Here is a 23,943-nt window from a genome sequence, read left to right as displayed (position 1 = left end):
AGCCGTGAGGTTCCACATCTAACCTTGGACTGTGGCTGTAGTCTCATCATCCTGATATTCCTGCAATATTCAGGGATGTTTCTGGTGCTGGGTGTGGGAAAAGGGGAAATAATGCTGCAGCTGCAAACAGGGAGGAGAGGGAGAGTATGGTATGTATGCTGGTTGGATATGAGGGTGATGAGAGAGCTGGATAGTGTGCTGCTGTTGGCTCGTTACATGGCAATTCTAAGATTGTTGTTAGACTGTTAATGTTCTACACGAAGTGCAGGAAGGGTGGACTTTTGCTTAAAGCACAGGTCGGTGAGATAGGAGATCTGGACGACATGCCAACTCTGCCACAAACTTCCTGTTACCCTAGGCAAGTCACTTCCTCTCTGTGCTTCCTTATCCCCAAAGGGTGCAGTGAGGCTATATTCATTGCTGGTTATATATCACTAAAGTGCAAAATTATATTAACTCTAAAGGCATGTACTTTTATTTCTGTAGGGATAAACCATGGGCCTGTAATAGCAGGTGTGATTGGTGCTCGTAAACCCCAGTATGATATCTGGGGCAACACTGTCAATGTCGCTAGCAGGATGGAGAGTACTGGTGAACTTGGAAAAATCCAGGTACAAAGACGGGCATTCAGATGTTTGTAGAAAACTACTTTTACATTTTTATTGATTAATGCTCAAAGTTAATTTCCGTGGTGTTTTACAAGAATTTCACTATTTCTGTTTCACTCAGGTTACAGAAGAGACGAGCAAAATATTACAGGAACTGGGATATTCCTGTGAATGTAGGGGACTCATTAATGTCAAAGGAAAGGGAGAACTAAGGACTTACTTTGTGTGTACAGATACAGCCAAATCCCAAGGTATTGGACTGAACTGAGTCTGTAACGAAGTTTGTCAAAATGTATTTTGAGCCACCACTTCCCTTCTGTGAAGTCTTAAAATTTCCTTCCTTATGTAAAGGAGATTATTCCAAATGTATGTGTACTACTAATGGTATCTCTGCATCTCAAGGTAGGAGAGTGACCTGAAAATGCCTAGAAGCAATTGTGGACTGCCTGTTTCTGGGATAATTTCAGGATTTTTCTGGAACTGTCTTGCAGCATTTCCTAGTATTTCCTTGCCTACATTCAGGGAGATTAAAGGTCTTAATAGCACATGCAGATGCACTGCTGAACTAATTTCCCAGTTAGAACAGACATTAGGAAAAACTTCCTGACTGTCAGGGTAGCGAAGCATTGGAATAAATTGCCTAGGAAGGTTGTGGAATCTCCGTCATTGGAGGTTAAGAACAGGTTAGACAAACACCTGTCAGGAATGGGCTAGTTATTATGTGGTCCTGCCTTGAGTGCAGGGGATTAGACTGGATGACCTCTTGAGGTCTCTTCCAATCCTATACTTATGATTCCACTGCCTCATTCTTTGTTAGATCTGCTAGCAGTGTTGCACTTGTCAGAGACCTTAAGAAAAAGTGACAGTACATTTGGAACATTGATATATACATGGTCTTCAGTGCAAAGCTGTTTTCATGACAAAAGACCGCTGAATAAGGGGCGGGGGGGGAGAGAGACAAGCAAACTACGGTTTAATATATGGTGATTATACTCTAGCTCCTTTTGGAAAGAGTAACTGTGCAATAATTCACATTCCCCTGTCCCTTGATGACTTTTCCACAAACTCATGCCTCCCCCTACATTATGTAAAGCCTTTCTTGATCAGCAGTTGTACAGGCAATGATTTTTGTCTGAAGTTGGTTCAAAATACTGCTATTATGGATACAACCCATGTTGTTCTCTTTACCCTGCTTTTCACTATACCAAGGGACAAACCATATTTCATTTCTTAGATGAGATGAAAACAACTGTTTTAGTATGTACTGGAAGTAAGCCACTTTGACCTTCAGAATTAGTCTTTTGACTTTGAAGAAATCCAGACTATTTCCAGAGAGTGAAAGCCCATTTAGGGATGTGCATGTAGCAGTGAGGCAGTAAATGTGAGTATTGCATTCACTGCAATCATGCCCTTTGACTGTGTATATTTATACTGTGTTTTGCGATGACTCGTTTCTGAGTAGCAGCCGTGTTAGTCTGTATTCGCAAAAAGAAAAGGAGTACTTGCGGTTCTCTCATTTGGTTTCCATTGCCTGGATGAGGCCAGTCCCTCAAACTGCTGACTTGTTTCTGAGGCATACAGAATTGCTATCCCAACTTTCTTCTTGTCATTAACAACATTTGCATTTAATATATTAGTCAGGATCTGGTGCTTATGAAGGTGCATAAGCATTAGCCAGTCAGGCAGGATACCAACGGCTGATATGCAAACTTCCCTTAACAGATCTTTCAATGCACCTTAATTCTGGCCTGCCAGCTATTCTCCTGCTCAGACCTTCTCTTGACAAGAAACAGCCACTCAAATTGTGTAGTGTTTCTGTGATAAAGGCAAATACAAGACCAATTCTCTCCCCACCCCCCGAATTTGTGACCTGAGGCAAACTTGAACCTAGGTGGCACTTCCCCCTTTGACAACCCTTCCGAACGAATCACCTATGCCTGTGTTCTCAGAGCTGTGCATGTTTCTAAACATTTGACATGTCTGATATTTTCAGAAGTTTGTCAATGTTATCAATGTTCAAATGTTTCCTTTAAAGTTTATTCAGGTGAGTGTAATTAGCTTTAAATTTTAACTAACAACTTTCTACCATACATAATCATGTCAAGACAAACTACTACAAAATTTTGGTTATGAGGAAGATAGTGTCTCAGAAGGATATCACCTGGTGTTCAAGTATAAACATTTATCAGGAAAGGCTTTTTTTCCTCCATTCCCTGTATATATTGTGACTAGAAAGTGAAGTGGTTAAAATAAATTCAAGTATTTATTTTGTTCAGTATAAAGTGCTATGTTCAGATAATTTATTACACCACACACAAAGCAGCATTTGCTAATATTTCAATTTTAGTATGAGGGTATATGACTCCAAATTGTCTCTTTAACAATCGTTGTTGCCTGCACCACTGCTGTTTTCTAATTACTGTGTAATTTCTTGGAAAGTGCCTGTGCTTCATGACAGGAACAAATCTGAGTAATGTCCTACTGTGGATTAAAAACTTAATTTTTAAAGCCTTACTGAGGGTGGTTGGTCAAAACTGCTTTTGCTGCAGTCTCCTACAAAAAATAGTATATTAGACAACTTTAGTTTGAGGTTGGCTGTTTCCTTTCTGTCAACAGATTCATAATATATTTAATACTTAAACTTTGTGCTAATAAAAAAAGGTCAGTGTAATTTAGTATCCTTTTGTATATTTCTGTCAAATAGTTTTCAGTTCCCTATCGCTTTTATATTGTTTGTGATAGGAGACATTTAACAAGCATGAGTTTTGAGATGTTAATTTATTTTGTTTTTATAAGAAGCTTGAATTCTTCTGAATAGAAGGCTTCATTCAGTGGCCTTTGCTACAGTACTTCAGTTTGACAGACCATACTGCCTCAGTATTTTGAATCATGAAGTTTGCTTATGGACAGAGCCAGTTCTGAAATTATGGCACTGTCCACAATAGTGCTAGAGATTTAGATGTAATTAGGATTGTGGAACTAAACCATATCTAACAACATTCTGAACTGCTTTGTATTGCCATTAAAGCTAATATGCTGCTTGGTCTCAATTATGGAAGTGGTGTAAAGTATTTTTCAGTAGCTTGTAGCTCTTGGGCTGGATGAAGTAGGGTTGTCTTTCTGCTACCAGTTGTATTTGCTATATGATCTTAAAGGGACATTATCAGTTTAAACTCTTTGAAATTTTGTAGAGTATTTAACAGCACTTTGTATCCTCAGTTCACCTTGTTATATGAAAGACTCACCCACAGAAACATTGAAAAGTGAGTGTAAGGCCATGAATATTGGCGGGGGGGCGTGCGACACCTTGAGCGACTTAAATACTTTTTTAAATGATTAGATTGCGTGCACGAAGGGTCATTTCTTTGGCTAAAGTCTTAAATGGAGCCTTAGCCATACAGAATGCTTTTACCAGAACTGTGAAACTTACCTATTAGGACTTTAAAAACAAACAGTCAAGTCTTTAAATACAAAATGTCAATTTATCTAATTTACAATTGATTATATACTGTAACTTTTAATGATGGAGTAAGTTATCTACTGCACAGAAACAAAACTTTTTTTACTTTAAAATAAAGACTTTTCTGAAACTTGCTTTGTAATTATTTAGAATATAACATCTAAAGCAGATTTGTACATAAGCCTTCATTTCTTCCTTCCATATTTCATTAAACTGTTATGCAACTTAAGCCTAATTACAACTAGACTCTTCTCTTAAATGCACAGAGTTCAAGATAGAAATCTTCACTTGAAAGTATGTAATCATGGTTGATCTTTTGAGAACTGGAGAGTAATTTCTCTAATTTATCCAGAATGGGCTGATGCCTCTATCATCTCCTAATTTAGAGTATTTGCATAGTGCAATAGAACATGTAGTAACTGCATGTCTAGCCATACAGCATTTCTGGTAGAGCTGTCAGAGTAGAGCACTTGAACATACCAAAGTAAATTCACACAACCACTTAACTTCAACCATATGCAGCCCATCTCCACTAACTGCATAATTGCTGATTAGGTGCAGTTCAAGCATTTCCTTGTCAACATGGTAGGGGCTGCTGGGAATCTGAGAGGACAAATTGTATTCCCAAAGTAAAGGGGAGTGGATAGTGGAAATAAGAGAAACGAGCCTCGTTACATTCAAGAGAAGCTATGGAAGAAAGGGGCTTGGGAAAAAATCTGGTGGCTGTGAGAAGGAGTAGGTCCATGATATGTGGTGACAGTGCAAACCTACCTTGGGAAAGGAAATGGGACATGCTTAATCAAAGTGATGCTGGGGGGCTTGCAGGTCTCACTCATCCTCAACTTAGTCACCAAAGACAGAAGCAAAGTAGACTAAGGATCAGTAGAGAATGGCAGCCATTAAAACAGTACTTTTCTTGTCTCTCCTACACCAGCTCAGCTATTCCAACTGAGTTAAAGCTCTCCAGCTTAATTAGCAGGTATTTCCTAGGTGACTATCTGAGCTGGGTCCACAGTCGGGGAGTTTGAAACTTCGAGTGGTCAAGCCCTCTTAAAGGTTTATGGAACCTTTAGGCAAGAGATTTGTTAATGTCACTGTTTAATTACCTTACTCAGAAGAGTAATGCATCTTGGCTAGGCATTCTTAACCAATTGTCCTGATAGCTGCAATAATTAGCAGCAACATTATAAAAACTCTAGTTGGTTGAAAGTGATAAACAGAGCAAGGTCATGAAAGAAGCCTAGGCTACATTTATACAGCCTCAATATAGCATCTTCCACTAATTTATCAAATTTTATCGGCTTCTATTTAGAAAGCTGTTTTTCCTTTGCATCCATAAAGGCTATATACTTATTTAAAAGAAAGTCTGCATGCATTCAAGTGCACCAGATCTGAAAGTTAGTAAATGGCTTTGGAATACTGCTGGATAAATAGCGGTACAGACAGATTATGTAGCCACAATTATGTTGGGCCTGAGGCTGTAGATAGCCTGACATATCCCTTGAAAATGATGAGTTAGTCCATCCAAATTCACGATTAGATGTGTATGCATTAGAAGTAACTGACCTCTAACATGAAACCATCATGACCTTTGATTTAGTTTAACAAGTTCCAAAATTTAATAGACAAAATATTTCCTCTAACTCACAATGTACAGATGTTCAGTGAATACATCCTGAACAAAATTTAAATCTAGTTCTTTAATAGGACCAAATACAAATATATAACTTAAAACTGAAGTTTCAAATTCCAATTGGACCAGATTCATTTCCACTGAACATGGCAGCCTTTTTAGATTCTTGACCATCTGAAAAAAAGTTATTCCACACAGATTGGTCAGTCCAGTTATCCCATTCAACTTCCCTTAAAGTAATATATATACAATTTAATTCCCTTACTACTCCTGAAGTCAATTTCCTATGTCAGCATGAATCAATTTATGCAGTGAATCCACTTGTATTAAGGAGCTAGTAATTATACTAGGACATATTTCTTGCTCTATTTCTGTTAATTAACCAGATAGGGCATTACTCTTGCAGTGTACATCACCATAAATATCTTTTATAAATGTACTGATCTCAGTAGTATGATTAATTGATGTCAGTTTTTCATTTAAGAAATATGCAAAACTGCTTGAAAAGTTTGCTTCAGAATAAAAACTATCAAGAAATGGTTTTACTCTGTCAGTAGCACAGCTTAACTAAAACCTGTTACAAACGAGAGGGATGGCGTGTACGGTATTGTACGCTATAATACTTTATGCTAGTCACTGTTTTTTAAACAAGACTGACCTAAAAATACTAAATGAAATTGAAAAGCTAGCATTTAATGCAGTGTTCATGTTGAAACATCTGCTAATTCAAAAGAGTCAGTTTCTGTTGCAGTGTCAATATCCATGTTACCTTGTATAGCCTAGGCCATAAAAAGGGAGGTATGTATTTAAGGCAAACAAATGAAAAATAGTATAAATATAAACATTGCAGTAGAAAACTTAGTCATTTCATGACTGACTTGCCAACCATAAAATGACATTACTGAGGCTTAAATCCTTAATTCCCGTTCTTTTCACTATTTTCAATATGTGGCGGCTTCATAACTGAGCACCCTTAAATGGAAAGCTTAAAAAAGGAAAAATTCTAATGCATAGATGCCAAATTAATATTAAAAATGCTTAAGAGAGTCAATGCATTTTTTTCTACATGTGTTGTTTTCATCTTCAGTCAGATGTGCAAATGCAAAAATTACAACATACACAGACAGGGAAAACTTTTTTTTACTCTACTAATTTAAGTGGTTGTACCAATTCTACACACTTCTCTAAACAACAAAGTTACCTTTGGGCTGAGAATAACCATGTCAAATTTCCACCCAAAAAGTATTTAAAAAAGGGAGAGAGACCAGCAGTTGGGACTCCACCTTAACTTCTGCAGTTGCTACCAACAATACTACGATGACTTGCAGATGTAGTTTTGCTCTACTGCAATGCTAAATACACTCTATACTCACCATCTGTTAAATCCACAAAGCTGGCTTCAGTGTCAGGTACAGGAACTGAAATTCCCATTGCTTTTCGGATTCCATACGTGCTTACAATGTCGCCTGGAGTCACTTGTTGCGCAAGTTCTTTTAAATTATTGGTCACTCTCTCCGCTAGAAAGTTAGAATACTGTAAATTAATTTGTGTTTTTACAAATTGCCCAGAAGAGTTGAAGTCTGACTTTCAGCACAGCTGTAAATAATATTTAGCTTTGGTGAATTTGTAGTTATATAAAAACTAAATAAGCTCCTATAATAGCAGAGACATCTTACTGTCACTCAGACAGTTAAATCTAGTGGCTCTTTGCTTCTCCTGTGTTGCACTTGGCATTGCAGGGGAGCAGATGGGCATTAATCACACAGTAAAGGCACTAGGAACCAGAGGGAGAGAAAATGCAGCATTTTCCTTGCACATTCCAAAACTGTTACTTACCAGCAGAGAGTGGGGTGAGCTGGAGAAAGGAGGAGGAGATGAAACAGCTCCTTACTAAGACCCCTTTGAGAAGCAACAGAAGCTAGACAGATTTAAAGCATACGGTAATGCTGCTGCAAGCATCATTAACTTGCTCCATATCATAAGGGTCACAATGTAAACAGCTGGTGGAAAACCAATGACGAATGACCATGTGGCGCTCAGGGCACTGATCTTTGGGTTTGAGTATTTTGCCTTTGGTTCTCAATCCTGCATGTGAACAAGAGGCCATAGCTATTGCCCCTTTTCACTTTAAATGCAGTAGTTCTCAGATCCCACAGCTGTAAAGTACATCACATCAGCTATTTTTTCCCCCTCAGGAAAGGGAGGATTTGGTCTACTTTAGACTTGCATGGAATTGGTAAGATGTATGTGGCTAATGGAAGAGGAAATGCACTACGAGAATGTACAAGAGCTAAAAGCCTCTCAAACTGACATGACGTTTTAGAATTAAGCTATAATTCTCAAATATTTACTTGACCTTAGCTGACAAACAGAACGCTTCACATTGTTCAACTGTTTAGATACATCGCACACAATCACTCAAGAAGGGAGTTACTTTTACAGATTAGTAATTTCCAAATAGGGAAATGAAGCAGAGAGAAAGCTTGCTTTAAGGCAATATCAGAGTTTGGATTAGTACCCAGGCCCTCTATTTTGTGCTTATAGCACACTGAGAATTTCATACTAAAATAACTCAATCCTCAGATGTACAAGTCTTTAATAGTCACCATAAGCAACTAAAAGTTAGTTCTATCATAACTTGTTAACATCCAACAATCCAAGGTGGTGCACTGCATATCAATTACTATCTCAGCTGAAGGAGCTGGAATGCCACTGTCTGAGACAGTTATTCAGAAAGAAAATCAAACAGAAGCCACCTGATTCATGTGCTCCTTGGCCAGAATTGACAAGTGGGCCCTCCAGGTGTTCTGACTGTCCTATTTTAACACAACACTCAACAAATTCACCTCCAGTTTCACACTAAAGATAACAGTTTAACCAAAAAGTCACTCTTTAACAACCTTCACCCAATGTACAAATTTACTAGGAAGTTCTTAACCAGTAATAACTTTATACAAATTCCAACTGACCTAATTGTTTTCTAAACATCAATTAAATGTTATACTCACCCAGATGCATTTCTTTGTAAGATGGACCCAAAAGACAAATCATATTGGGAGGTGGTTTTGTACTCAGTCGTTCATTTTGAGCATCTTGGAGCTCTCTGAGTAACTTTGTGGTTTCATCAAGTTTCTTCTGGAAGATTTCAGCCTCTGATTGATAGAAAAGCCCGTGTCAGTGAAAGGAGGAGATTTTATATATATATATATATATACACACATAGAGAGAGAGAGAGAGACACACACACACTCATTCACATGCTACAGCAAACCAATTACAGGATAATACAAAATACAATGTGCCCAAAAATAGCACTTGCATTCCTAATTGCAATAGATTACTCACCTTCAGAGTCAAATTCCTCTACATGAATTCCAAAATTTGTTACTGCTTTCAGTGCTGTAAGCCTATCATTACTAGAGTCCAACTTGTTGGCCGCATCTGTTTCTATAATCTGCAAATAAGTGTTTAAATGAAGATTTTAAAAAATGCTTTTGCAGTCGTCTTCGTGTATGCACAAGTGCCTCAGTTGGCACGTGACCAGGATTCATCACCTAATTTGGTCTGCTGGTTGTATCAGTAGCTTTCCTGGATTGGGCTGGGTACTGACTGGGAGTGCAACGCAAACGCTGATGCATGCCACCGCTTTTGCAGTGTGTAAATTAGAAAACTGTCAGATATTGGGGGACTGACTAATTTAGATTTACCTCATTTGTTCTTCACTTCAAAGCAACAATAATCTTTTACTGTTCTATAGTTAACTATTCCATCCCATTTATGTATTTTCAGAGTTGCAAGTATCCAGAGCTCTGGGCACACAAATAAAAGTAATGTAACAAACATACAAATTATGACCAGCCTCCAAATATAAACTCCTCCTGAACCCATCTCAAACCAGGACTCTCCCACAACCCGCATTCCCCCCCAAAAGCCATTAAGCAAATAAGCTGAAGATCAAACAATTTGGGCTCTGGAGCACCAACAGATGATGAAATTCCAAAGTACAGTCCATTCGCTGAAAATACTGGCTCCAGCCCCCTCCCAACTGAACATCGGGTGTTGAGTTAATTGGTTCAGTAATGCAAGACAACAGGCAATTTGAGATAACCAGGCCCTAAGCAATTTGGGGCACTGGAGGTTTAAAATCTGTATCTTAAATGACACACGTTGTACAAAATTACTGTAGTATGTTGCAGGTACCAGAAAATATTGACTCCTGTAATCAAAGTTCTGAATGACACACAGTAACAAATATAAACTTGTACATGTCTCATTCTGTGCATTGTAAACGTGGAAGATTTTACTTAAGAATAAATGCTTCAGGTTTTTCTGTCACACAGATTGATATCAAAACCAATCAGATCTACATTCTGATGTGAGATTTACCTTTTGGACTTTATCCTCACAACTTGAAATACAAAACAGTTACAAAAAAAGCATGCAGTTTTGAATGGTGGTACACAACATCTGTTTATATAACTGCACACATTTCTCCAGCTTTAAGCTATTTTGCAGTTAGGAGCAATGTTCCCTCTAATTTTTGACAGGCTGTGTGCGCAAAAAATTTCTTCGGAGCAAATTTTTGTGTACGCAGGGTTTAGGTTCACACGCACAGCTTAGAGGGAACAGGGGTTAGGGGTTAAAAATGCCTTTTGGAGTAGCTGCTTGGAAAAAGAGAGAAAATATCACCTCCACATCTTTTGTTGCATCGCTTCTCCCATGCTGACCTTCTGCATCCACCATTGGCTGAAATTATGAGAAAGTATTTAGTATGACATTTAAAATGAGTTCCTATTTTAAAGTACAAAGCAAAACCAGAACCTTACAGTGGGATATTCATAAATGGAGGGAGACAAAACAGTGTTATGGGTTTTCATTGGTAACAAAAACTACACAGCAGTTTTTAACGGAGAGAACATTCCTTATTTGTCTTGTACAAGAAATTAGCAGTAAGGGGTTTTCCTTCTATTAAGTTGTTTGGAGCAGGCTAGTGTAATCACCATAATGACAATCACTTCAGTAAATATTGCAAAATGCCTTCCATTATCCTTTTTGCAAATGTTTCCTTTTTGAACCAAAATTTTCAAATTTTCTTTGCATGCATGAAAGTTTTTTGTTTTGGGGGGTTTTTTGTGGAAAATTCCTTTCTAAGTTAGAGACTGAAACACATGTTCTAATCATATTTTTCTTTAAGTCTAAAGCAAAAGTGACTGAATCCTGTAAGTGGTCTTAAGATAATGTCTCTGGGGTTAAAGAAAAAATTAAAACTAAATAAATAGTACTTCTGGGCAGAGGTTCACTGCCCAGTGTCCATGAGTATGAAACTGACTAATTTGCAGCCAAAAATTATCTTCAGTTATAAGGGCAGCCAACAATTTTTCAAATGTTGATCAATTTGTTAATATCTCAGAGCCATGAACTCCCCATTCCTTTCAATGGTGTGAAACTCTAAAACCTAATACTTTAAAAATGGGAACATAGTTAACTAGACCAATTTTTTTATTTTATTTAAAATGGCTTTAAGCTCACTCTGGGACTGTGGGCAGCATTTTGTTACCACACTTCCTTCCTGCCAAATCAGCCCTTCTGCTTGGTGAGAACATTCAGCATGAGCACTTGCTAAAACTTCACAGGGATCAAGGAGGATTAGATGGGTAAATAATTAAGTATTTAATTAGCAGAATAATAATACCCTACCCTACCTCAGGAAAGACTCATTCTCCTAGGCTAATCAGATGGGCTGCTGCTAAGGGTACACTAAACTTTTAATGAAAATTGAGCAAAAACCTCCTGCTCCCAAAAATGAAAAACTTTACTCCCTTACCAGTAAAAACAAAAGAAAATTGTGGGCCGACTCTACAGAGACCATTACAGTAAGGAGGGGGCAAGGACATGGTTCATTTTGCAAGTTTTCACTTTGTTACAGAACTTGAGGGCCAGATTGTCTCCTAGGTTGGAAAGAAGAAGAAAAAAAAGCACAAGGAACAAAAGACATGCCACTCAATTTCCACCTCAACCTTTTATCAAGAGAAGGTGAACCTATCAGTGGGGTCAATTCCTGACTCTGCTAATATCATTGGTTCTAGGGCACAATGCCAGAATGAACAGCAGTCTCAGAGTCTTTCCTGTCTGCAGAGCTGAATACCCCCAGAAGAGCTTCACTAGATCTGGGGATGCACCACAATCAGATCCATTATCCTGCTTATGGAAATGGAAGTGACAGTGATTTAGTCCTATATTTTCCTATTCTAAAGACAAAGTTGTCATAATATAAAGCTGTGATAATGGCTAGTTAAACCCTGCAAAAAACTGTTTCCAGCCATTCACCAACAGCAAAGGCAAGAATCCTCCCCTCCCATTCATCTCAGAGGTTTGTGCTTAACTGTGACTATTTAAATATTATAAGGAAAGGACAATCTTTTTCTTTAGAAAAGTAGAATTTAAATTCATTAATAGTTACATCAATGCAACATTAGGGCTCAAAGTTACAAAACGAGAATGCACTTCCTGCATGTTATGACATACATTAAATACATTCAACTGCCCATTTGCAAAGCAACAGTTGCACATCTGTACTATTTCAAACATGGCCTAAGTTAACATTGTTACAGGAGCCTTCCCTTCTGCATTTCCTGGCTTTTATTTTAACTGTCTGACTTAATGCTGCATTAGATCTTGTTGTATAAAAATTGTGTTTGGAATGACTGCATACAAGTGGCAAAATACACAGTGTGTTTTGCTTGTGCTATAGTTCACAGAAGAGCAAGTTTAGTTTAAATCATTGGCTTTTTGTACTTTCTCTCTGTAAAGCCAGGTTCACCTTAGTATCATGAATTGAACCACACAGACAGAGGGACGAATAAAACTAGAACCGGTAAGTTGTCAAAGCATCTAGAACTCCTCTAATGCCTTTTCTATATGTCCTAATGATCAAATTTTAAAGTTCTAAACATCATGGGAAGAGACGAGAACCATATTGTATATTTAATCATCAGCTAGCAGGCTCAGTTCTTCAAAAGTTGTTATGCATACAGAACAGACTACACCTCTGCTTGGTGCCCATCTTCTGCACTCAGGAACTATTCTGCTTATGGTAAGTTACTACTACTTATAAAAATTAAGTTTGAAAATGCTCACCTGCAGAGTTTCAACTGTTCACTGTGGAATTATTTATTTAAAAAAGTAATTGACAAGTCTTGTGTCAATTTATGCTATGAAGCCATGTTTTAGGAGTCCATCATGTGGTTTTATATAAAGTTGGGTAATAGTTACATACTATAAGGTTATAAAAGTTACTGCGTACAACAATACATAAAGCTGAATCAATTTTTGCAAATCAAGCTGGCATAACTGCATTTTTGCCTTTGGAAAGCAGTCAGTGTTTGCTACTATCTCTTTCCAGCTTTTTTTGCTACAACTATCTTCTGGAAAACCATACCAGTTGTCAAATTTATGAGATTTGCTTCAGAACATGAGTCTAATTGCACAGTCAGTCAACTTTCTGCTTCAATCTACTTAAGTGACTTTGCTGGACAATACCCCCAACTATTACACGTTGACTGTTTTTCCCTCCCAGTATTCTCTATAACAAAGAGTTTAAAAATGCAAAAGCATAACTAGAGGTATATGAAATGATCTGAAAGTGAATTTCTTACATCAAATTATATTCTCGGCTTCACTTTCAGTGGAGAATGAAAACCAGATTAAAACATTTCATTCAGTCTATGAATTGTTTTTGAAAAGATTAAATCTTTTAATAATTGTAACTCATTGCCTATAATGGGATGTGTTGTGGGGACCAATGGGAAACTCCCAAGTCCTGAATATGTAGAGTTTTATTCCAAGGACTTGTGTATGAATGTATGAGAAAATATCCTTTTTGAGCTTGAAAGGCAGAAAACTTGAAGCTACTCGAGGTGAAGTCCTTTATTTAATCCTTAAATCAAACAGTTTGACAATTGCAACAGCAACATCCAACCGCAAAAAAAATCTGCACCATATCCTGGCAGAACTACTTTAAGGCCTTATCTAGCCTAGGACAATAGATCATATTTAACAATGGGTTAACAAACATGTTTTAACAGTTAGGACATACAGGGTTTAACACATTTCAAAACCCATTCATTTGTCAATCATCGACTTGAGGGTGGACGCATGTTAATTAAAACGTGATAGGATCTAGCTAGACTAGGAAAATGGGTCATGTTCAAAAACATATTAGCTAAGAGTTAGAAATGCCAGTTTCTAAATCACATCAGCCCAACTGGCTTCAGAACTTTTAATTTTCGTTCTCTTCTAGAGATAAACCAAGCACCAGAAAGTTCCCAAATCACAATTCTTACCGTTTCTAGTTCTTTCAGAGATCTAGAATATCCCCCTTTAGTTAAAACATCCAGCAAACCATCAGCCATTACACATGGGTAGTCTTGAGACTTTGCCAAAAAATTCTGAATACTGAAAGATAATTACAAAGAAATCAATTTCACATCAAGCATGGATGACAGAAAAAACCCTGTAAATGGTTAGTATGTCAAACCAACATATTGAACTTTGAAAATGCTGATATTAGAAGATTGGCAAGGGATTCAGTCTAATAGGTTTACTTTTTGTTTAAATAGCCAAGGCTTTTGTGGCCTGTGGACTAACTTAGAGTCCCAATGTAGCCTACAATGCAACTGAATAGTGCTTTAAGCAGCAAGTTCTCAAACTGCAATTAGTTTTGCATGTTTGATATTCATTATTGCTGTTGCTCTTGTTTAAACAATTCAGGTATTTGAAATGAGCTATAACATGGAGTATTAACAACACTAGAAAGTTTTCTAATTTTCTTTCAGGAGATGCTTCTAAAGCACATCAAGACAAAGGTGTATTCATAACTGTATCAAATAAATGCTCATGGAGTAGAGGCATTAGAATCGAGGGTGGTTATAAAAGACGTGAGACAATTACAGTAATTTTGCTCAGTATAATAAATCTGATCATCATTTCAAGCACTATACATTATATTTGAAACTGAAGTTTGTGTAGCACTGAGATGTCCCATAGCTACCACCATGGTTCATGAACTGACATTTGACACCAGTAGTAAAGGTGCCTCATGTCTAACACAATAAAATCAGGTTCCTTAGAAGTACTAAAAAGTACTCTATCTAAACATCCCTAGCCATCAACACTAGTCTTCAGTTTCTGAACTGTATTAAAGCAGGATGGCACACTTTCTAAGATTTCAAAAACGCAATGGTTTCACCAGGGAAATAACTGCAGGGGAGTGTATTTTCATTTTTTATGAACATCTTTGTACACTAAGCAACTATCTAGGGACTAAGCATATCACCATTGCATCTGAGTGCAAAAATACCTTTAAGTATTTAACAATATAAGCATACAGAAATATAGATGATTTAACTGGGAATTGGTCCTGCTTTGAGCAGGGGGTTGGACTAGATGACCTTCTGGGGTCCCTTCCAACCCTGATATTCTATGATTCTATAGTTAACTGAAAGAAAGCTATTAAGTTCTGATGAAAGTGAAACCCAGATTATTTTTGAAGTCACTCATTAACTATTTTATATATACAATTGTGTGTGTGTGAAATTAAGTAGTATTTTAAAATTAAACATGCAGATCCCCCTCAGATCTTCTGCATATTCATATACTTTGGATAGATAGCTTTAAAGATTAGCTCTTAGAAAAGAAATTTTTTTTCCCCAGTAAACCACACTTGCAGTCTTATTTTAAAGCAGTTGTGGAATTACACAGTGTTGGATTATGGCAACGGCAACTAAGCAAGTCAGTACAAAGATGACTCATTTATTTGCACAGAGCAATCAAACTGGTTAAAACATGTGAAAACCTATCATAATTTATGGCAGTCATTAAGAGCCTGAAAAATACAGTTTTCCAGTATCAGTCAGTGTTATCTTTGCAATGGAGTTTTTGATTTCATGCACTTCATGGATCAAGAGTATCAAACTCCCTAAGATTGCTCTTCCCTTGCTAATGTCACAGGTGCATTGTTATTAAAGGAGCTGTGTGTTAAAATAGCACCAATTTTAAAAGGTAGAGTAGGTGAATTATGAGTAAGTACCAGAATCTTGTTTGGTTGCATTCAATATGCAAGACACAGCCTTAACCATCAATATTTGACAACCACAACTGTTTTATTGAAATTACTTCAGAAACTTTAACTTAAGATTAGTTTGTTTTACTGCTAAAGGTAAGCATACTAGATGAAATGGGATCTCTTCATCACAAAGGAGAATTAGATGCTGTAACTGCTACTGATAGGGAAACAGGCAGGGGTGAAACTGAGCCAGTACCAGCCCATATGCAGCCCACGTTAAAGCGCTGCCTTTCACCTCCCCCGACAGCATCTGGGGGGGTCTGTAGCAGCAGGGTCGCCCACAGGGAAGGCAGGAACATTAAAGCACTGCTGCAGTGTTTTAACATCATTGCCCCTTTTGTCCCCTCCACCCCCCGGGCCACAGATGCAGGGGGCCAAAAGGGCAGCTGTTGGAGCCTCGGGCCCTTTTAAAGCGCTGCTGGAGCCCTGGGCGACAGGGGCCAGGCAGCACGGATGGGCTGGCTGGGGGAGACTGACCCCTCAGCCTCGCCTGAGGCACCGGCCCCCAGAACCGGTAAGAATTTATTATTACTTTCACCCCTGGAAACAGGTATATTTACTTTTTCCTAGATATGCATAGGTTACGATAAACAATATTTAACGAAGTCTGTACAAACTCTACTTACTCTCAAGATAACTTCAGTAATTGTCAAACTGGAATACAGATCTTTCTTACTTACCTGAAACATTCTGGATTAGAATCTTCCCCGTACGTTGAATAGATTAAGTCAGAATCATCCTTGCTGATGTTTGCAAATGTGGAGTCATAGGCTGGAGCATAGGAACTGTAGGGCCCATAATTCAAGTATACCACTGTTGAATAATACAATATCACTAATTAGTCTTATCTTACATGTGCACAATATCAGATTCTAACATTAGGAGTAACATTCAGTGTTCTAAAGTTGTCCCAAACAGGGAACCTTTAAGCAATGCATTTCTTACAAGTTTTTACTAATTTGTTGCATCAATTTAATTCCAAGAGTTTCTTACATACAAACATTTTATCAACTATATCTGGTTAAAGCACTAGAATACATACAGAAGTACAGTCCTGCACTGGCAGGTATACAGACCAAATGACTTAAAAGGGATTTTCCATCCCATTTCTTCATTGTGTAGAAGTTATTTGGCTTCTACGTGATACAGTCCCTACATAAAGCTGAATTCTCCAAACATTAAGGGCATGATTTTCTAAAAAGCATGATGTAAAAAATGCATGCCATCACTGAGTATGTACAAATCTGTATTTCCACATAGACTTTAAGGCCAGAAGGGACCATCATGAGCATCTAGTCTGTCCTTGTGTACACTGGAGACCACAGAACCTCTCCCACCCACTCCAGTAATAGACCCGTAACATCTGGCTGAGTTACTGAAGTCCTCAAATCATGGTTTAAAGACTTCAAGTTAAAGAGAATCTACCATTTACACTCGCAAGTGATGCATGCCCCATGCTGCAGAGGAAGATGAAAAACCCCAGGGTCTCTTCCAATCTGATCCAGAGACCTCAGGGTCTCTTCCAATCCTCAAATATGGTGATCAGTTAGACTCTGAGCATGTGGGCAAAACCCACCAGCCAGACACCTGGGAAAGAATTTGTTGTTGTAACTCAGAGCCCTAACACTTTTCTATCTCTAATGGGAAATACCTTGCCTGATGCATGGTAGGACTGCATTAGACTTTTTTCACGGCCACATCACATTCCAGCTCATAGTCCCGTGATCAACCAATACACCCAGTACACATGAAAAGGAACAACTGTGCCGACCTAATCATTTGCATCTGTGCATGTAAGTATGTACATTTTTGCACGTGCAGTTTTGAAAATATTTTAGATCTGCTTAAGTAGTTGTTTGATAGATAATATATAAAGAGGATATGTAATATTCTGCTTCAAAGAACAATTGAGAATACTACGATTTTGCTTTAACAGCTGCATAAAACCCAGTTCCAAGCTGTTTGGCTGGCTGTCGTGAAGTTTAAATACCTAGCTTAGATGAGCTACTGCTGTTAAGAGAATAAAGGTTTAAAGAAAATATGTAGCATTCACCTGGAGTAACTTTGTTCCTTTTGTCTTCTTTGAACCCCTGTAATGTATTAACTCCTGACTGTAGTCTTCCAGCTGTCATACCTAACTTCACAGGGCTGTAACCTGGTTCTACAATACAGCACATCACAAAACAGAAGTGGCCAAGGAATAGTTAACAACATTAAACAGATGCAAAATGTCCAACTTAATATGGGAGTTCAGAGCACAAATTCTGTCAGTCTGCAATTTCCAAAGATTTAAGATCAAACTATACAGATACCAAAAAAATAAAAAAAAAATCAGGTGTTCTCAAAATTGCATTAACTCCCTGTTTGAGTGAGGCCATTGTGAACAGATGCACATCTGCAAAAATTTAAGTACGACAGACCCAAATAATACGTCTCTGATTATGTATTTAACGTTAAATATGTTTAAACAAACATTTATATATTTACAAGTAATACTAGAAAGAGTTGCTGGGTAAACAATTACCACCACCTTCCATAGAAAATTCGCTGCTAATATAAAGTTCTTTCCCTCCTCCCCATGCTACACTATCTGAGATAGCATAAAAAAAGAATTCACATAGAATGTAACATAACTTGGATCCCAATTCTTCATCCTTGCCAAGTTCTGCTTGGTGCAGAAACCGGGGAGGGGAAGGGACAGCGTTGTGTCACCTTTATACTTCCTCCCATTCTGGGGTAGTTGGGGACTAGTGCAGCACTGGCACAAGATAGAAATAGCCAAAAACTCTTGCCATGCCCCCTTTTAGCTGGAAATGTTCCCTAAACCACATGGCAGGGAGGGAAATGGCACTGCCCATCTAAGCGCAGATCTACACTATAGCGGGGACTGACACTCTGAGATCAATCCACGATGGTCAACTAAGCAGGTCTAGTAAAGACCTGCCCAATCGACTGCAGATCGCTCTCCAGTCAATCCCTGTACTCTACCCTGACGAGAAGAGTAAGCTAAGTGGACAGGAAACACTCCGTGGTATAGAACCCACAGTAACTCGACCTAAGGTACATCGACTCCAGCTATGTTATTCACGTAGTTGGAGTTGCGTAGTATAGGTCGACTTACCACGTTAGTGTAGACACAGCCTAAGTTATCTAAGGATTCCCTAATGGCTTGTTCCAGCAGGTTTGCAGCTCCTCTACACCAATGGAGACATATAAAATTGGTGGTAACTGAAGCACACACCAAGACTAGGTCTAGCCATTGATAATTAACATGCTCAACAGACAAACATACCTCCTGCATTAGGGTCAAATGGATTAAGAAGTCCCAGTGTTGTTGTACCATCTGGTTTTCTTCTTTCAAACTCACACTGAAATCAAATTAAATTATTAAAAATATTTGATTTTACAAACAACTTTGGATTCATAATATTTGAACTGATAGGAACTGAGCTTTTAAGAGTTTTAGATGGTATTATAGAGAAAAATTTCAGTGATGCATATTTGTAGTGAGGAGTATTAAGAGATCAGATTTGACCCACAAACTTAAATGTTACAGTAGCTTTGCTATGCTTACACTTACTCCTCAGTTCATACCTTCACAGATGGCCTAAACCCAGGGTATTCAATCATTTAAATGGTAAATGTCAAAATTCAGGCTTTTTTTTAAAAAAAATTGTCTACAATTTGTAACTCCTCCAGTTACCAATTTGTGAAAATTTCTAATTTCATTATTAATAGGGCAAATAGAAATTATTGTTGTGAAAGACTGAACAGATTTATTGCGTTAGATATGACTAATATTCACTTGAAAAAGAGCTCTGTATGGCTCAAATGTTTTTCTCCTTCATCAACAAGGTACAAGGGAATAATATATCTACGAGGCTGCATTCAAATATTTGGTCACAAATGAAATGGGCTGTTTGTGTTAGTCTAGTGTCTTTAACACCAGTCTTCAGCACAAGATCCCTGTATCATTGGATGCAGTTAGCAGTCTTTGCTTAGAATGGACTATTCTGAAACAATGGTTTTTGCACGCTAGGGTTAAAATGTTTAGTGGTTCTGCACTGTATCATTTACTATAAACATCAAGTGACTCAAAGTTTAATCTTTGATTAAAACTGTTTCTAGCAGTCTTGCATGACTGAGCTCTAAAATTCATTCAAAATTTTATTTCAACTGAAGTCAAGAAGTGTAATGGCCCACAGTAGAGATCTTATTTAGTTCAACAAGTTCAGGAAATGTTCAGCTAAAAAGTACTTTTTTTTAAACTTCCTGTGTTTAAAATGTTAGATTTAAATCAAGATTAGACATGAGTAAAACTCAATGTAAATTATAGCATTGTTATACCCAGAATTTCAAATGCTACACAATGTTAAATGGGCATTTCCCAAAGAGTAAACAAATTGGTTTCGAAATCCACCGAACTATTCACCTGACTGTTCGCAAGTCTTCTTGTTAACTTTCCTCCAGATTCTCTAACGATACGATCAATCTGCTCCTGCTCCCTTTCTAAGTTATTATTCCTTAATTTTTCTTCGAGTAGATCTTTGTCTTTCCTGCAAATAAATACAGTTCCTCACATTATCTGCCTCAAAACGAGTGAAGTCACTGAATCACAAGTATTGGCAAAGGTTCAATGGAGAAACAGTCTGCGTCAGACTATTACAGTAGAATGTCAAGTACCTGGTACATACAAAGGAATTCAGTATGAGCAGGTTTAAACAGGAGAAAATATGCATTAGAAAGCTATCTATAAAGCTGGTTGGTAACTTTTCGCCAAAATGTTTTTTCACTGAAAAATGCCAGTACATCAAAATAAACTATTTGCGGGAAAGGGTCCATTTTGACACATTTTCCGACTCGAAAAAGTTGAAAAAAGTTTCAAAATTGTCAAAGGGGCCCATTTTGACATTTTCAAAACAAGAAATCTTAGGAGTTTGGTTTGGATTGAATTTATACTAAAAAAGTTAAAAGTCAGAATTGAAACAAAATGTTCTGATTGATCCAAAATGGAATTTTTTTCAGGTTGTTGGATTGTAAAAAAATGTTGAAATTAACTTTGTCATGATCCAGGACGGAAAATGTTTGAAACCTCAAATTCTTGCTGGATGGGAATACTTTTTCCCGCCTGCTCGATCTATAGGCCAGAGTGGACTTATACAAATAATTTGGTTCTCTGTGTGCTAGTCTCTCTACAGCTGTCTTCACACATGGGTTTCTCCAGTTAGAGATTTGCCAGTTTGGAGCACTGCCATGCTTTGCAGCTGCATTCCCATAAACTAAAAAGAATCGTTTTGGTACATTTATTACAACAGTCTAAACTCTGATTTCCTGGAGCTATGTTGTCATATCTTGAGTACCAACATTCATAAGAATGAAGCCGCTGATTGGCAAATATTTTGAAGTATTTGAAGATATTTCAATGTAGCAGAACTGCTGCTGTTACACGCACTCTCTGCAGCATTTAAGACCTATCTGACAGCAAAAATAGCTAGTAGTTGCCAGCTGAAATTCTCAATAGACTACATATTGTTAAGTGCATCAAAACGTTGAAAAGTCATGCTTGCCAGCTTGCACCAAACTGGCATTACTTGAGTGAGAACAATTAGACACAAGAAAGCCCACAAAATCTTGAAATAAGTTAGTCTTGGTGCAGAATTACCTTGATAATGCAAAATGAAGACCTTCTATAAAAAGAAAAAAACATATTCATGATTATTCTGGCCAAAGGAAAGGGCTAGAAGAAAAAGGAATGGAGTTAAAAAGCAAAAGTAATTTCCAGGAGTCTAGGAATCAGAGTTTCTTGGTGCATAAACAGTGCCAGAAATGCAACAGGCCATGTCTACGGATGTCTAAAAGCACTTTCTTTCAATGGAATTAGAGTGGGTAACTTTAAATCATTACTTAAACAATACTTTACTTTTTATGTTCCTTGTTGGGGGTTTTGAATGCTTTGATGTCAGCTTCCATAGATTCTTCTTTGTCTTTCCCGAGAACATTGTCATCCTCCCCATTTGGCTGTAATTCCATCTTATCTTTTTGCTTTCTGCTCTGCTGCAGGTCTGCCATGAAATCTATACTCTGTTTTAGGCTCTGTATTCTCTCCTAAAAATATACAAGGCATGTTTTCATTTCACATCTCCAATTAACCCTTTCATAACTTGTTCACAAAGATTTAAGTTAAATGCTTTTCTTTCAACACTATCAACTAGAAAGGACAACTTGGATCATTAGATGGTTAATAGTTTAATATGGACACTGTGTTTAAGAGGTGATCTGGCACCAATACTGAAGCATGACACTTAAAATAATGGAGTGAGACTCAGGCAGGGTCAGGCTTCGGTCCTCTCTCCCGGGGTCATGTAGTAATTTTTGTTGTCAGAAGAAGGTCGCAGTGCAATGAAGTTTGAGGACCCCTGCTTTAGAGCAATCTGCAGAGATATCAAATTGTTTCACTGGATCCTGTGAAAAACATTACTTCTAGCTCTCTCATCTTGTCTTCCACAAAATTATTGATTAAAAGGGATATGTGTTACCATCACTAATGACACTGTTTGACATCCTTTCCTCCCTTCCATATCCTACCCAGTAGTGTCTGAATTTCTCTCCTTTCATGCTGCTTGTTAAGTCGTGTTCCTGTCTTATCTCACTTTTGCTCTTTATTCCTCCTTTTTTTGAAAGGAGCAAATAGCATTTTACGTTGAAAGGCTACAGAGGAAAACCTGCATGATTCTAACGGATTTCCTTTTGTGGTCACCTTTATATGTAAACAGCAAATGTACCAAAGTGCTATTTTGAACGCTCACATGAGATCTGAGGGAGGAGGGGCAACACTGTAGCTAGAGTAACTGCAAGATCTCATGTACACTCTAGAAAACTGAGTATGAGATATTATCAATAGTTAAAATCAAATACATGTAGAGTGCCCCCTGCTGTAAATAAGGAATTCTCTCCTTTAACATGTATCAAGTTCAAGTGAATGGATTGATTTTTTTGTATGAAAGATACTGTACTTGTCAAATTAATGCCTGTTGTAAATTAAAACGGACAAGCACTATTTCAGCACAAATGGTTTCAGAGTGTTTAAAATTTTTCATCCATCTTTTACAGTGGTAAATAGCTTTTGGTGGCTTTGGGAACTTTGTATTCTTCTAAATATAAAAGTGAAGTAGATACAAAGCAAAATAGCTTTTCCTAACTATTCTATATGCAATGCACTTTGTCCTTTATTATATGAAATACAGAAGTACAAATAGGGGAGTCGGGAGGTAACTTTACCTCTGTATTGGTACTGCTGAGATTGATACTAAAATACTATACACTTCTGGTTTCCCCATTTTTAAAAGAATGTTGAAAAAAATGGAGAAGGTAAAGAAGAGAGCCACAAAAATGATTCTAGAGCTGGAGAAAATGTCTAATGGTGAGACCTGAAAAGCTCAATCTGTTTACCTTATTAAAAAAAAAGGGGTGTGTGTGTGTGACTTGATTATAGTGTATAAGCACTTTCCCAGGGAGAAAACACTGAGTACTAAGGGCTCAATAGTCTAGTGGAGAAAGCACAACAAAAGCCAGTGGTAGGAAGCTGAAGCCAGACAAATTTAAATTGGAAATAAGGCACAATTTATATATATATATATATATATTTTTTTTTTAATAGTGAGGGTGATTGACTACTGGAACAAACTACCCAGGAAAGTGGTGGATTCTCCACCTCTTTGAGTCTTCAAATCAAGATTGGATGCCTTTCTGGAAGTTATGCTTCAGTCAAACATAAGTTATTGGGCTCAATACAGGGATAACCAGGTGAAATGTAATGGCCTGTGATATACAGAAGATCAGATTAAATGATATAGACCTTAAACTCTAAGAAAATGGATCCCATATTTAAAAAAAAAAAATGGATCCCACATATTTCACAGCAAAAGCAAGACTTCTCACTAAGTTCTGACCACTGAAACCAACATTTATCCAGGATTTAGTATTTGTGTTCCATATACAAATTCCCTACAATTGGAGTGCCTTATGAGAGTGCCTTTTCACCAAAAAGTAATAACGGAGAAATTATGTCAAAGAAATACTATGGTTCCTTCCTCACTGTATCAGGCCCCAAATGACAAAT

General features: G+C 37.5%; 2 protein-coding genes across 7 annotated transcripts in view; one reads left to right on the top strand and one right to left on the bottom strand.

Moving 5' to 3' along the window:
* ADCY7 (adenylate cyclase 7) overlaps positions 1-4,198 on the top strand; it is a 121,635-nt gene extending 117,437 nt beyond the window's left edge. For all 4 annotated transcript variants that reach the window (XM_048870748.2, XM_048870749.2, XM_048870747.2 and 1 more), the window contains 2 exons: positions 487-611; positions 730-4,198. In XM_048870748.2, coding sequence (XP_048726705.2) covers positions 487-611; positions 730-876 — 272 coding nt within the window. In that variant the 3' untranslated portion in view covers positions 877-4,198. The remainder of the gene's footprint in view (positions 1-486; positions 612-729) is intronic.
* The window catches only part of BRD7 (bromodomain containing 7), a 73,723-nt gene that overhangs the window by 39,342 nt on the left and 10,438 nt on the right, over positions 1-23,943 (bottom strand). For 2 of the 3 annotated variants that reach the window (XM_048870752.2, XM_048870750.2), the window contains exons 7-16: positions 21,745-21,929; positions 20,257-20,380; positions 19,117-19,192; positions 17,878-17,985; positions 16,505-16,637; positions 14,044-14,155; positions 10,391-10,447; positions 9,047-9,155; positions 8,710-8,853; positions 7,075-7,218 (exon numbers count right to left, since the gene is read on the bottom strand). In XM_048870752.2, the coding sequence (XP_048726709.1) occupies positions 7,075-7,218; positions 8,710-8,853; positions 9,047-9,155; positions 10,391-10,447; positions 14,044-14,155; positions 16,505-16,637; positions 17,878-17,985; positions 19,117-19,192; positions 20,257-20,380; positions 21,745-21,929 (1,192 nt within the window). Of the gene's footprint in view, positions 1-5,658; positions 5,876-7,074; positions 7,219-8,709; positions 8,854-9,046; positions 9,156-10,390; positions 10,448-14,043; positions 14,156-16,504; positions 16,638-17,877; positions 17,986-19,116; positions 19,193-20,256; positions 20,381-21,744; positions 21,930-23,943 lie in introns of those variants that run through there. The other variant, XM_048870751.2, reaches the window with a different exon arrangement.

The sequence above is a fragment of the Caretta caretta genome, chromosome 12 (assembly GCF_965140235.1).
Source record: "Caretta caretta isolate rCarCar2 chromosome 12, rCarCar1.hap1, whole genome shotgun sequence".
In the NCBI taxonomy this organism is placed as follows: Eukaryota; Metazoa; Chordata; order Testudines; family Cheloniidae; genus Caretta; species Caretta caretta.
The sequence above is the reverse complement of the archived record's forward strand: the minus strand, read 5'-3'. Positions and strand labels throughout refer to the sequence as shown.